General features: G+C 37.7%; 2 protein-coding genes across 2 annotated transcripts; one reads left to right on the top strand and one right to left on the bottom strand.

Annotated features, from left to right (window-relative positions):
• Positions 1-293: 293 nt before the first annotated feature.
• LOC145239187 (uncharacterized) lies at positions 294-6,546 on the bottom strand. Its single transcript, XM_080102472.1, has 8 exons — positions 6,112-6,546; positions 5,808-5,964; positions 4,463-4,557; positions 3,819-3,985; positions 2,449-2,570; positions 1,824-1,900; positions 1,556-1,765; positions 294-744 (listed from the first exon to the last, which is right to left on the bottom strand). The coding sequence occupies exons 2-8, from the start codon at positions 5,902-5,904 to the stop codon at positions 514-516; spliced, it is 999 nt and encodes a 332-aa protein (XP_079958598.1). The 5' UTR covers positions 5,905-5,964; positions 6,112-6,546; the 3' UTR covers positions 294-513.
• Positions 6,547-9,888: 3,342 nt separating this feature from the next.
• LOC145238706 (uncharacterized) lies at positions 9,889-14,215 on the top strand. Its single transcript, XM_080101950.1, has 8 exons — positions 9,889-10,076; positions 10,267-10,417; positions 10,581-10,675; positions 11,177-11,343; positions 11,856-11,977; positions 12,582-12,658; positions 12,732-12,941; positions 13,900-14,215. The coding sequence occupies exons 1-8, from the start codon at positions 9,960-9,962 to the stop codon at positions 14,074-14,076; spliced, it is 1,116 nt and encodes a 371-aa protein (XP_079958076.1). The 5' UTR covers positions 9,889-9,959; the 3' UTR covers positions 14,077-14,215.
• Positions 14,216-15,678: the final 1,463 nt, after the last annotated feature.

The raw sequence follows: 15,678 nt of genomic DNA, 5'->3' as shown, positions 1-15,678 counted from the left end.
TTTTCCACCCATTTGGTTTAAAATGAGCAAGATCAACATAAGGTTTCATGGAAAACGTTTTCGCAGATTACATTAAAAATGCAACAAATCATGTAAAAAACCAGGGTTGCTCAGGTTCAGGTTTATCACAGTTTTAGGCCCGATTTCAACTCTTAATTAAATAGCAACTTAAAACCACAAAACACCTCAACACTTTTTGTGGCATTTCGCCTAACCTCCGGCTAACCAATTGTTCGCTTGAGCCCGACTTATCAACTGCATAACCCTTTCCTTAAAGGTCTGTAGGCCAAGCATTTCTGTGTACAAGTTTATTGTCGTGCTTTATATTGTAGTGTAAAAAAATATTTTTTTTTGTCAAAAAAGGCGTATCGGCGTTCAACACAAGTACTTCCGTTAGGAAGTCAGTGTGATCAAGGTCATAAATATCTTTGAGTGCAAATTTAATGTCGTGTATTATATGTGGTCAATAAAACAACATCAGCCGATAAAGATAATCTAAAGTTAAACCAATCTTTATATTCCAACATTTGCTTTTACTTTATATTCCCGGAGCCTTTCCTCAAAATCCCGCGTGTCGTTATGTGGCATCAAAATAATCGGTTTTCGCGGTTTTCTGTCCCTTGCAAGGCTTTCCTCTCCCCGCAAGAACACAAGATCCCGGGTTCCGAATAGTGATGCTCTTGCGGCCGCTCCGTATGTCGAATCGTGGACACGAATCTCGTCAATTCCCCATTCAAAAAAGTCCTGAGAAAATTTTTGTTAAAGCTAAAACACAGAAAACTTGGCCGAATGGCCTGGCGCGCCTGACCCATATACAGACTGATCAGGATTCGTCCCCGGGAGTGTCCTGGGTTCGAACCCCGTGAACGACAAAGGACAATTTTCAGTTTTCGGACTGCCGCCTGATTGTCGAAAAATGCAATAAAAAAAACAGAAAAGAAGATTGCAGAGTCATTGCTTAAAATAACAGTATCACCGAATCAAACTAACACTTGAAAAACATTTGACGATAAAAAAATAAACGGCATCATCAGTTCCTTATTCAAATTTAATTTTTTGGAAAAGAAACAATGACAATGCTATTTTGGTAAAGTATATATTTTTATTTTCATTTGAAACTAATTCTGTTTAACAAAGATTTTATCCGCTTTTGGTGTTACCGTTTTATAGAGCTATTGCTGATTTCAGGTTACTGTAACACAGGGGTGCCCAACCTTTTTTCACTCGCGTAACAATTACTACTGCAACTATTGCTTTTGTAACGTAACAAAGCGCCTACTTAATTATGAACTTATTAACATATCCTTATGATGAACTCACACAATAAAATCATCTATGTACAGCAACGCGTTACAAAGCAACTATTTTAAATAATTTTCTGCAACCCTCGCGACCGACTTGAGATCAGTCCGAGATCGACCAGTCGATCGCGATCGACGGGTTGGGGACCCCTGCTGTAACAGATAAAGTCATTAACCGTGCAATGTCTATCTATTGATTAAGTATTTGAGATGAGATCTATTTTGTAAAAACATTTTTAAAAATAGTTTCTTACCGATGTAAACTTATGATCTTGATTTTTCGGGTGAATGTGTATCATATAGTTGTCGCTCAAATCGTGGCTGGAGTGTGCAATTGATTCGCTTTCGACCCAGACATTTGGTCGCTGCATTGAGGTCTCCTCAACGTGAATTGGAAGATCTTTACGATCTATTGCAAGCTTTCTGGGCCTTTGGCAGCCAAGGAATACTGCATGTTTTGGCACCTACAAAAAATCATTTCGTTATTAATGAAAGAAGATGTCCAAAGCAGTGGTTACTTGCCATATTTGAATCTTTGTAGCCGTTCAAAATCTCCTCAAGGAAAAGGGCATTTGGTTCCGCCAAGAAAGCCCCATTGCCTAAAATTACATATGTTTGATAGAATTTTTATAACAAGTGGGTTAAGTGTATTTCGCTCTGTGAAACAATCGTTCTAACGCAATTGCGTTGAAATCTTCACTTTGCCGGAAAAAACTGCGCAGCGTTATAAAGCGCTAAAAGTAGAGGGTACCGTTGGTTGAGAGATGGTAAACGCGCTGCAACTACACCCGTATTATAAGCGTTATGTGGCGTGGACTTACATCATAGGGTGAGGTTGGCGCGTTTGGACGTATTTAACTCTCGTCGTAGTAACGAGGCTGGTGTTGGACAGGAAAATAAACCAGTAACAGAAACCCTGCCGGATAGTTTCGAGCGTTGAAAAAAGGTGCAGAACATACATAGTAATGATATATAAGAACTCAAGTTTGCCTAATGTATATTGGTGGCGTAAATAGCACACTAATTTAAACTAGCGGCCAGACAGGGATGAAGAAATATACAGGTGATAAAATTATATAATGTACTTGCTTGCATACTCTGGATAAAGTACATTTACCGCTGAAAAAATGTATTCAAATGCACATACCTAAACCTAACTTTCCATTGAAGCCCATTGTGAAAGGAAATTTACGTAGGGGATCCAATGATTTAAGAACAACTATGTCTGAATCGAGATATATTCCTCCTTCTTGATGAAGAATTTGAAACCTTGGTAAAAAGGTGATCACTTTAATTAGTGGAAAGCGGATTATAGCCTAAACAACAGTCTTTTTTACCGGAAATCAAAATATACATTACAGTACTACAAAACAGAAAAATCTTTAATGACAAAAATTGTAAAGTAATTTAAGGGACCAGATTTGCAGGCAGGGACAAAGTTGAAACGCAAACCCGACTCGAACCCAAAATTTGCAAAAAATAAAACCTGAATTAGGTCTGAAAATATAGATTGGTCAAAATTAAAATTACAACACAAACACGACAAAGTGTGAAGTCGAGCCAAAACTAAGACCGTGTTTATTTACTCAAGATCTACATAATATAACATGGCCTGAACTAGGCACAAACTCGACCCAAACGCCCACCCGGAAATGAAAAAACAACAACACTGGAATTGTGATGAAACAGTTTCGTGGCCAAAATTTGCCACTCGTTAGTGGTATAGATCCACTGATCAAGAAGACAGAATGCAGTTCAAGTTAGCATATCATATACTCACTAGGCCAGTGGTTCTCAACCGGGCCCATGGCTCACGAGGGGGGCACGAGCTGTGTTTCGGGGGGCCACGAGTGTAGGCTCACCAGAAACACCCACTAAAAGCCATTTTCGTTTTAACATTATTACCTAGTTTAATCGACTATGTCACATACAGTGGCGTAGGCAGCTAAAATTTTTGGAAGGGGGCAAATAATTCGTTGTTCGATACCACTTTTTGCTAACGCTGTCTTGCCAAACGACGGGACAGCCAAACCCTTTATTTGCTGATTTATTCCATGTCTGCATAAATATAAAAAAAAATGGATTTCGGCTTACAACTTGGCGACAGTCATTTTTGGTAAATTATATACTCCTTTGATAGTTGAGAGACTAAATCACAATGATGAAGGACGAAACTACACTAAATTAAAGTTTCTCAATAAACAACTTTGGGAGAGGTCATGACCCTTACGGCCACTCCCTGGCTACGCCACTGGTCACATACTATTCTATATTGAAGTTTTTCATGATTATGGATTCTTGTTTACTCAATTTGACACGTTCAAAGCTGGAATTGGTATACCAAATTTCAAGACGAGATTGCCATTTACATTTTTTAAGGGAGGCACAGGTCCTGCAGGGTTACTTGAAAGGGGCAACGAGGCCCAAAAGTTACTTTTAGGGGGCCACGGGCCACGAAAGGTTGAGAACCACGGCACTAGGCTATGTCGCTGACGTGTGTATTGTTCAATACAGTACCTTGCCACGTCGGTTAGCGTGTATATGCCTGTAAGCCGGTTCCCATAAATGTGAGTAGGAGCTTCAAACTTTCGTATTTCGAGACAGGGAATTTGATCAATCAACTTCAACCATAAATCTCCTTGTGGACCAGCACCGTCAATGTAAAACAAAACTTTATCCGGTTTCTGTTCAAAATTTAACAGATGGTTAATTCAAAATACTATTTGATATCCAAATTCAAGTTGATCAAGGTGGTTTAATAAAATCGTATTATGGTAATAATTTGTTCATTCAAACTACAAACATCAATGAAACTGGCGACAAATTATAGACAAAGGTTGTTATTTACCTTTCTTACAATCTTGAAATTGAGTTTATGTAAATAAATTAGGATTTTTGCAATTTTGTGATTGTGTACAGATTCATGCAAATAAACATATGCAAGCATTGTTCTGGCCGGGCAAAACGGTCGAAAATCTTATCTACCTCCGATTCCCTCTACTCATTACTTTTTTCCCGAAACGTGGTAAATTTTAGCATAAAAGTAAAGTTAGGCCCGAATCAATTCGGTATATTTGAACTTAGAACCCGACCTAACGAGCAGGGCCCGAATACCATGCAGTTAATAAGAAGTTTTTCAAAGAAAATAAATAACAGCTTACGTGGTTTGTTACAACTGAAAGCATTGAAATATAGTGATACATTTTCAACGTTCCGTGTCCAATCCAGATGTAGTAGACTATATTGGGCACGAGACCTATAACGTCAAGATAAAAAGGTTTCTAAACAAGCAGAAGTTTGAATAAGAGAAACTTGAAACATATGATCATCACGAAAATAAATGCTTCCTAGCCATAATACATATAAAGCAATATAGACACGATCCCAAGCAGTGCCGGATTAAGGGTCTGCTGGCCTGTAGGCACATTTTATAAGTGGCCCGAAAATCAGGGTTGCCAACTAAAAAATTAGAATTCATCTTTTTTTAACGATTTTGTCAACCTTTAATTCATCTGGAAATACAGAGCTATTATAAGATAAATACTTATTAGTTTAGAAAATAATTATTTTGAAAAGTCAAGTCAAGTCAAAATTTTATTTGCATTGTCACTAAATCAATTGTCATTGATGAACATTTTAGTAAAAACAGCAAGGACACCGAAAAAAACCGTTGGTTATCGAGTCAAGTGTCCCGTTATTTGAATGATGCTTGAAGTATTGTGGGTTTTGTTCTGCCGTAGGATCGCAACCGACCGCACGAACCTGGCGGGGTACGTCCGGTTGCATAAGACGGTGGTTGAACCCGCGGGTTCTGCTGGCCAAATGAAACCCGCCTAAACGGAAACACCAGCTCGGTTCCTCGGAACGTTTCCTGAGATCCCGTAGGCAGACCCGGGTGTCCCGAGGACAGTTCGTTGCGATGGAAGTTGGTTCTGAAGTGTCCGTCGCTTATCTCCTCTGCTTCCTAGGTTTCGTAGGATCGATGGCGGGGATCTCCGATGTTGAACGGTGTGGAAGTAGAAGGTGATGACTGTTCTCGTCCCAGGTGGCAGATCTGAAAAAGTCAAATCCTACGGCAGTACTTTGCCCTTTTATGTGTGACTACGTAATGTTGTTTATGCACAAAATAAACAAATATTAAAAAGCGATAACAAAAAAATAACACTGGAATAAAACTGTGGGAAAGGAAATAAAAACAAAAAATCAGAGTATGTGGAGAAGGAAAAGGAAACAAGGCTATAAATTAATTGTTTAGGGGGGGCTGGGGGCCTGGACTTCGAGATGTATTAGTTCGAGATTGATGGTATTGCATCAGTAGATGCGAACGGTATTTTTTCCTAAAGGAGGAGCGTGTGAGCGACTTGAGCGAAAACATGACTAAATTTCTGCTGATTTTAAAGTTGCCCGGATTTTTGACTGGCCTGTAGGCACGTGCCTACTTTGCCTAATGATTAATCCAGCACTGATCCCAAGGCGTTGACTATGGTGACAAACTGGTGCTTTTACCTGTAGTGTTGTTTCGGCAGGCTGGTTTTTGGAAAGGCAGTTGATCACAAATAATGTAACTGTCAGCGTTGGCTGGTTTTACGCAGTTCGGGGGCATTAATTTCTCATTGTTTTCATCTACTATTTCTGTTCTCTGTTGCTGTCGTTTGTAGCTAGCCTACAAAACAAACATTTTCCTGTTAGAAAGGTGTACTACTCGCAAAGCGACTAACAAACAAACCCAAACTATTTAAACCCAAGATCTTTATATTTGTTGACAATTTGTGCACAAATGTTTTTTTTGCATTTAGCAACTTATGCTTACCCTTAAATCTGCGAAAACATGCTCGAATCGAGTCCTTTTGAGATCAGTTACATAAAATGCAAACCAACACAGAAAAACACATATATAATACTAAAAAACTGATTTTTTGGACACGTTGTTTCATCTTGCTTCATTCCAACTGAGGTATGTTGACGTACAATGCAGTCCCATGCATACATTCGGCCCATTTAATTGGCTGTTTAAGACGGATACGCCTATTCATTGAAGAACAATGGAAACGATAAAGATCTAGGGCATTATGAAAACGAAGTGTCCTCACAAACGTCTTGCTAAAGCCAGACGCAAATACGAGAGAATGCGTCAAAATCGTAAAAAAAGACGTATTTTTTTTATTTTGTTTCACGGGTCTGACTCAGCAAAATCGTCACGCCGCGCTGTGCGACACCTTGCGACAAACAATTGTCGCCTGTCATTTATGCTGTTTTTAATGCAAATTTGCAATATAACCTCAAAATGTTTGGATTTTCTAATTTACGGACAGTTTGGAATTTGTTTATTTGATAAAGTAGCATAAGAACATCAAGAAACATTGCAAGAATTTATTGAAACGTGGACAACAGTTGAAATGGAAGTTTCATATCTTAGAAAAGGTGCAAAACATCTTTTGGTATAATTTTTATGAAAAGAAAACGTTGGAGCTTAATAACAATACGGTAAGATCTGTGATTAACGTAAGTTTGCACGTTATAAAATGCTTTACAATTTCTAATTGGTGACATAGGGTGATTTCATTTATGTTTGAAACAATGACAACTTTATTATACCTTGTACCTTTTGTACAACTTATTTTATAGGGTTTTATGGTTTGCATCTTCAATTAAACAACCCAATATTCAGTGCCGGATTAATGGTCTGCTAGCCTGTAGGCACATTTTATAAGTGGCCCGAAAATCAGGGTTGCCAACTAAAAATTTTTAATTATCAGTGTTGCCAAATCATTGTCGCAAAGATCGTTGTTACAAAGTGGCCTGGATATTTGACTGGCCTGTAGGCACGTGCCTACTTTGCCTAATGGTTAATCCGGCACTGCCAATATTACATATTTACTTTTCAATTACTGTATGAATTAACAACATACCTTGATCTATACTTATCTATATACGCTACAGGGTTGCCATACCGTCCTTATTTCTAAGTTTGTCTTTGTTTTGAAGGGCAATGTCTTAGAATATTTTATTGCCCTTGTTTTTGACTTGAGTCCTGTTTTGTCTTATTTTCAACAATTACAAGTAAATCCCTGCTACAAGTATACCTATACCTGAGCTGTCGAGTCAAGTATCTTCTACTTATAAAAAGCTGCTGAAACAGATTGTTTCTGGCAAAATATATGGCATGTGATTTGTCACGGCTCGTATAAATGCCAAGATTTGTTCAAAAACGTTTGTTTCGTTTCATATAAAAATTGAATTATTCGATTGTCCTTATTTTAGGGTCCATGTCGATGGCAACCCTGTCTATATATATTCTCTTCAGTTAGTACTCAATTAGCTGCTATTCGCCTTCTCTATAATGGATCTTAACTATTCATATTCACTAACTTTAAGTGAAAGAAAACAAAAACAAAAGCCGTTTCGCGCATTTCCGCTTTAGCGAACACACGTTGTGGTTACAAAACATGCATGAATAAACACAAATATATAACACAAACAACACAGCTGGGCGATCGCTTGTGTTCCTAAAACTGTGTTTACGCACTTTCCTTAGCGGCTAATCTCCAAGACAGCAAGAGCCATATGACGAACTCTTATATTCTGCAAAACAAGCGCGCGCAAGAGCAAAAAAGCCGTTTCTGCAAACATGTTTAAATTTACACATAGCAACAGACAAAAATTCAGTGACTTTTACGCTCATCAAACTACTAAAGGACCAGAGTCATTTACATGCAAGCAAAGGTCTTTAAATACAGCATAAATTAAACATCACTTAACGCCCCCTTAGGAGTGGACTGCAAAACTGTAAGCAACAATAACCTTACCGGAATATCACAGTAAATACATGCAGACGCTGTAAGTTCTAGTCACTAATAAAACACGAGGCAGCCTCGCTTACAAGACGTGATACCAATAAACAATACAAAGGTTGTGACATCACAAGCACCTATAGTTTAGGGTTGCCATACGTCAGGATTTTCCCTGACATGTAAGGGAATTTAGTGTTTAAATCTGCGTCAGGAAGAAATGTTAAAATATACTTAAAAGTCAGGAATTTAAGAAACAAAAATATATATATACTATGAAATTTATGTACCAACAGAGAAAATTTCTAGTAGTTAGCTACAACCGCATCTATACCATGAAATGTAAAGAGGTAAACGGCGCGCAGGTTGACAAACAAGGTTACTGTTTCGTTTTGCAGTGTGTGTGCGCGCGTGACAATACCTGTTTGTTACTTGTTCTCCAACATTACGCAGTAAATACAGAAATAAAATTTTGCGTCTCAAGAAAACATAGCATTCGATGGTCTTTGTGGCTCCCAGTGTGTTTTTTTTCTGTGAGAAATTGGTCCGAATGGTTTTTAGAGTGGTAAAGGTTGGCGACCCGTGATATATGTGCGTATTGTTTCACGGATAGAAAGAGTAGTGAGCCTAATAAACTTAACTAGAGAAGCCTACGCAGAAATTTTATTAACAAGGATCAGAGTATCGTATCTATATCTAACGTTTTCTAGTGTCGCTGTCCGTCTGACTTCTGAATATTCTAAATTTACTCCGGAATAGAAGTGTGTGGATCGCAAAAAAGGTTAACGCAGCGGTTCTCAAACTTGGGTCCGCGATCCTTTAGCATTTTGCGGGGACCGCGAAAAGGTGGAAGTAATTGTATATTCTTAATGGCGAAAGTTTGTGCAATTAAATAAGTAAAATTGAGAATCGACCGTCTCCATTGCTAAACAATAGGCTTTATTGCATGCCGACTAACAAAAATGCGATTGTTCGCGCACAATGGTAATGTTTTTGTCTTGTCTGTGATGTCAGTTTTGGATCAATGTTATGCGTAATTTTGCATAACTAGCTAAAATCCTGCAATTAACTTTCGTTTTTCTAAAATGCACATTCAGACTTACGTACAGCGAGCTCTCGAAATAATGGCAAAGGGACCTTTTAGAAAAAATAACGAAAAAGTTTAAGAAAAACTGGGTTAACGCAACCGAGATAAATTTTGTCAGGGATTGTGTATCATAAAATATGGCAACCCTACCTATAGTGTGACAGATAAGGCCTATGTTGCACAACACTTCGTCAGACAAAGGGCAGCAAATTACTTCCAAATGCGTTTGTGAAACTTGAAACATTACCTACTTTTGGTGATTTTAAAATTTTTGGATTCGTAGGAAACGTTTATTCAAGTTGTGCTTTTTAAAAGTTTTATATCCGCCAAATCTAAACTATTAACTTGGCGAGGCTCATAGCACAAACCTCTAGCTTTGTTGATTTATGATTATAAAGAGAGTATAACCTTGAAGAGCTGCACGAGAGCACCACCAACCTTGTAGTGGGAATTGAATGTGAATAATGTATGAAATGTGTGTCTAATCGTGGTACAAGTATAAGGCAGTGATATTTGAGTTGGATTTACCACCAGATTTGCTTGAAACAAAATCCAAGCTTTTGTCCGAGCTCTACATAGATAAAAGAGTCACGCCAAAGGTTCCAGTGCAAAGTCTGTAGTTAAAACATCAGCACTACACTGCGGTGTATTCATACAGATCTGTAACGTTTCCATTGTTCTTCAATGAACAGGCATATCCGTCTTAAACAGCCAATTAAATGGGCCGAAAATATGCATTGGACTGCATCGTATGTCAAGAGACTTCATTTGGAATGAAGCAAGATGAATCAACGTGTGAAAATAAGTTTTTTACTGTTATGTGTTTTTCTGTGTTGGTTTGCATTTTATGTTACTGATCTTAAAAGGACTCGATTTGAGCATGTTTTCGCAGATTTACGGGTAAGCATAAGTTGCTAAATGCAAAAACGTTTGTGCACAAATTGTGAACAATTATAAAGTTTGTACAAATCTAAAGATCGGTTAAAAAAGTTTGTTTTGTTTCTTAGTCGTATTGCGAGTAGAAAATGATTAGGGTGAAACCTTGTTCCAGCATGTTAACTTTTCTAACAAGAAAATGTTTTGTTTGTAGATTAGCTATAAAGGACAACAGCCGAGAACGCAAATAGACGATGTAAAGAATGAGAAGCCACCGAACTGTATAAAACCAGCCAACGCTGACAGTTACATTATTTGTGATCAACTGCCTTTCCAAAAACCAGCCTGCCGAAACAACACCAACGGTAAAAGCATCAGTTTGTCACAATAGTTAACGCCTTGGGATCGTGTCTATGTTGCTTTATATATTATGGCAAGAGAGCATTTTTTGTAATGATCATATGTTTCAAGCTTCTCTTATTCAAACTTGTGTGCTTGTTTAGAAACCTTTTTATCTTGACGTTATAGGTCTCGTGCCTAACGTAGTGCATTACATCTGGATTGGAAACGGAACGTTGAAGATGTATCACTATATTTCAATGCTCTCAGTTGTAACAAACCACGTAAGCTGTTATTAATTTTTATTGGAAAACATCTTCTCGACTGCATGATATTCAAGCCCGGCTCCTTAGGTCGGTCTCTGGTCGGGTTCTAATTTCAACTTTACGTTTGTGCTACAAAATTACCAACTTTCGGATCTAATTCGTTTTTTTTAGTAATGAGTAGAGGGAATAGGAGGTAAAAAAGATTTTCGACCGTTTTTGCCTGGTAACAGCAATGCTTGTATATGTTAACTTGCATGAATCTACACACAGGTAAAAAATGTTAAAATCCTATTTACATAAATCCTGTTAAAATCCTATTTATTTACATAAAGTCAATTTCAAGATTGTAAGAAAGGTAAATAACAACCTTTGTCTATAATTTGTCGCCAGTTTCATTGATGTTAGTAGTTTAATGAACAAAGTATTACAACAATACGATTTATTAAACCACCTTGATTAATTTAAACTTGGATATCAACTATAACATTTGGAATTAACCTACTGATAAATTTTGAACAGAAACCGGATAAAGTTTTATTTCACATTGACGGTGCTGGTCCACAAGGGGATTTCTGGTTGGAGTTGATTGATCAAATTCCCTGTCTCGAAATACGAAAGTTTGAAGCCCCTACTCATATTTATGGGAACGAGATTAAATCCCTAATCATGCGAATCGATGTAGCAAGGTGCGACACAACCCTAGTATATTAATGAGATGCTAACTTGAATTGGAGTCTGTCTGCTAGATCAGTGATCTGCCACTAACGAGTAGTTATACTCTCGTAAATACTAAATTTTGCTACGAAACCGTTTGTTTGAGGTGACAACAATTCCAATGCTTGTTTTTTTTGCATTTCAGTCCCGGCTATTGAGTCGAATTTGTGCCTCGTTCAGGCCATGTTATAACATATAGAGCTTGTGTTCAAAAAAAGCAACCGTCTTAGTTCGGCCTTGACTTCGATAGAACTATCAACATAGACTTCACACCTAGCCATGTTTGTGTTGTAATTTTAATCTTGACCAATCAAAATTTTTACCTAAGTCAGGCTTTATTTTTTGCAAATTTTGGGTTCGCGTCGGGTTTGCGTTCCAACTTTGTCCCTGCCTGCAACTGTGTCTTTTGATTTGGACGAAACGACGGTTGTTCAGGCTATAATCCGTTTTCCACTAATAAAAGTACAATCATCTTCTTACCAAGGTTTCAAATTCTATATCAAGAAGGAGGAATTTATCTTGATTCAGACATAATCGTTCTTAAATCATTGGACCCTCTCCGGAAATATCCTTTCACAATGGGCTACAATGGGCTTATAAGTTTAAGTATGTGCATTTTAATACATTTTTCAGCAGTAAACGCACTTTCAACCAAAGTATGCAAGCAAGTACATCATAATTTTATCAGCTGTATTTTTCATCCCTATATGACAGTTATTTTAAACTAGTGTGCTCTAATAGGCATTAGGTAATTTGACTAATGTGAGTTCTTATGTATCATCACGATGTGTGTTCTGCACCATTTTTTAGCGTTCAAAACTATCCGGCAGGGTTTCTTTTGGTGTTAACTTTCCTGTCTAACCCCAGCCTCGTTCCTAAATTAGGGGTTAGATTCTAGGGTCCCCTCGACTGGCCCTACCATCGTATCCCCCTAGTCTGGAAGTCTTAACGCGCCAATCTCACCTTGTGATGTAAATCCACGCCACCTAACGCTTTGAATAACGGTGTATATTGTATAGCTACAGCGCGTTTACCATCTCTCAATAACCAACTGTGCCCTCTGCTTTGTCGCGCTTTATAACGCTGCGCAGCTTTTTCCGGCAAGGTAAATATTTCCATGCAATTGTGCTACTACGATTGTTTCACTGAGCGAAATAAACTCAACTCACTTGAATATATTAATAGCTCTATCAAACAAATGTAAATTTAGGCAATGGAGCTTTCTTGGCGGAACCAAATGCCCTTTTCCTTAAGGAGCTTTTGAACGGGTACAAAGATTCAAATATGGCAAGTAACCACTGCTGTGGCCTGTGGACATCCACTTTTATAAACCGACGAAACGTAATGTGTTTTTCTGTAGATGGATTCACGCGCATCTTACTTAGGGTGCAAACGGGCCAGAAACCTTTCATTAACTCGTAAAGATCTTCCAATTCATGTTGAGGAGACCTCAATGCAGCGACCAAATTGGTGGGTCGAAAAAGAAACGATTGTAACCTCCAGTTACGATTTGAGCGACAACTATATGCTGCATTTACACCCAAAATCAATCGTAAACACTTTTTCCTCGGTAAGAAAACTTTTACTGCTTAATGATTAACTTTTAAGAGTTTGTGTTTATACAAAATACTCTATCGATATTTTTGAATCCCTTTTTTTGCAGTAATTTTGTGTTCTCTTTTCCCTGTTGGTCTTTCTTCCCAAATTATTGTATTGAAGTTTTCAAACGTTTTATGCTTTCCACTAGAGCAGTCAACCTTTTCTTGAAATGGTACGCACTTTCTCAAAAATTTGTACACCCCAGTCAAAAATTTATTCACTTTTGTAATACACTGAATGTAGTCCTAACAGGAATAAGGATAAGCACAATGCAAATCCATTATGATTAATTTTATGACAAACAATTAGTGAAAAATATAAACTGCAATTCACTTTCTACTGCAAAAGGAACACTTACCAACGATTGTCAGGATAAATAAGTGATTATGACGTCATAACTAGAATATAGTAACTTTAGAATGAAGTATCTATTGTGATACCTGGTCGGATGTATGTTGTACCGTTGTATCTGGTACACCTCATCAAAGTTGTACACCCTTTAAAAACTGTGGTATACCCAGTGCTGGGATTCAGCCGGTTCGCACCAGTTCTATAGAGCCGTCTCACGGAATTTTATGAGATCAGCGAACCGGTTAGCATTACTGGTTACTGACAATTGACTTTTGTGATAGAACCAGCTGACAAAAAAATTTGAATCCCACCACTGGGTACACCTTGCGATGTACTAAACCCGTTTGAAAAGCACTGTGTAGAGATGCACCGAATTGGCTTGATTTGGGTTCGGCCAAAACCGAATATTTGACTGTTTTTGACATTTCAAAGTATTTTAAAATACAGCACATACACTATCTCATTTTTCCATTTTTCAACATTTTGTTGTTGGTGTAAGTTAAAATCAGCTTTGACTTTACTATCTTTTATTAGGTTTAGCATTTTACCTTGTTCTAACTACAATCGTATTTTCTCAGGAGTTTTTGGAATGGGGAGTTGACAAGATTCGTGTCCACGATTCGTCGTACGGAGCGGCCGCAAGAGCATCCCTTTTCGGAACCCGAGATCTTGTGTTCTTGCGGGGAGAGGAAAGTCTTGCAAGGGACAGAAAACCGCGAAAACCGATTATTTTCGTTGCACATGATGACACGTGAAACTGAGAAAAAACTTCGGGAATTTAGAGCAAAACAATTGTTTTAAAAAATAACATTCCTAAAATTTTTGATTTTCCTTATCGTCGTCGGTTTTATTGACCACATATATAATGCACGATAATAAACTTGTACACAGGAATTACTTGACTTTGGCTCTACAGACCTTGAAGGCCGATACGATTTCGTTGAAAAGACACATTGTTTTTACTCTCTAGCAGTTCTTTGACGACTTCAAACTGCTTTTGCGAAGTTTAAAAAGAAAGTGATAAATGAACCAAATTGGTATTTTTTATTTACATGGTACAACAGTGTCATCAATCAAATAGAAAGGAATGCCAACAATCATATGTCATGATTTATGAATCATTTTACTTTACAAAATCTTTTAGGGCGTTAATTTAGTGTAAAGGCGAGTAAGTCTCTATTTGGCTGGCTAAATTGAATAAAACTCTTGGGTTTAACATTTGAGCGTAATAATGCATGCTAAATGCTAATATTTCAAGTTAACATGCAACATAAGCGGATAAATTTACATGAAAAAGGGCAATTTAGCGTGCATTATTAAGTTAAATTGTTGGAGCCTGAAAATTTCAATCAGACAATTTATGTGATTTTTCCTATACCCGCCGTATTATTTTGGACACAATATGACTCCATATACACCAGTGTTTCTCAAACTGGGGGTCGCGACCCCCAAAGGGTTCGACAAGCACTTTTGAGGGGGTCGCGAAGACGCAACCCAACTCGGAATGATTTTATCCGTATCAAAGAAACTTTCCCTGTGACTTCTGTTTAGCATATATAGCATATACTATATATAGTAACTCACACGACCGTTTGTTTTAGAACAGGCGCAACAATTTTTTTTGCGATTGTATACTTGTATAATTGCCGTTTTTGGCTTTGCTTAACATAAAAAACACGATATAGTGAAATGGTTAGTGAAAATGAGCCACAAACACAATTTTAAGGGTTTTCTGAAGTACAGCAAAACGCCGAACTATTGCTGCAGTTACGTTAGATTGAAAATGTGTGATGAACACAATCAACACATTCTGATAGTTAAACTTCTTGTGTGCGCGTGTAAAGGGGTCGCGTGGTGTTAGAAAATCTCTAAAGGGGGTCGCATAGTAAAAAAGGTTGAGAACCACTGATATACACTTTATTACGTAACAATGGGTTGGACAAATTGTGTTTATATAGACCAGGGTGCACAACCTTTTCGTTATGACGGCCTCATCGCAGATTCTTGCTTCACCAACGGCCGCCAATTACCTGGTTGTTTTTGTTTTAATATTAATGATGTAAAGAGATAGTTTTATCCCATATGTATACCATCTAAAGCCCAGAATAAGTGTTGCACAGATCGAGCTAAACAACCTACAGGACGATCAGTCCTAGCTGGTCATGACGTCATTATATATATTGTGACGCCGGTGGTGCCTGTTTTTTCGCATTGTTTGCACACAATAGCTGTACAAAAAATCTGATGCATATGGCTATTAGGCTGACAATGCTCTTTCCAGCCCAACAAAATCCAATAAGAGCAGTTTCAAAATGTAATTATTTAGCAAAAGAGCTTTATTTACGTCATGTCCGCCA

Source organism: Phallusia mammillata, chromosome 7, assembly GCF_965637545.1.
Source record: "Phallusia mammillata chromosome 7, kaPhaMamm4.hap1.1, whole genome shotgun sequence".
Classification (NCBI taxonomy): domain Eukaryota; kingdom Metazoa; phylum Chordata; class Ascidiacea; order Phlebobranchia; family Ascidiidae; genus Phallusia; species Phallusia mammillata.
The sequence above is the reverse complement of the archived record's forward strand: the minus strand, read 5'-3'. Positions and strand labels throughout refer to the sequence as shown.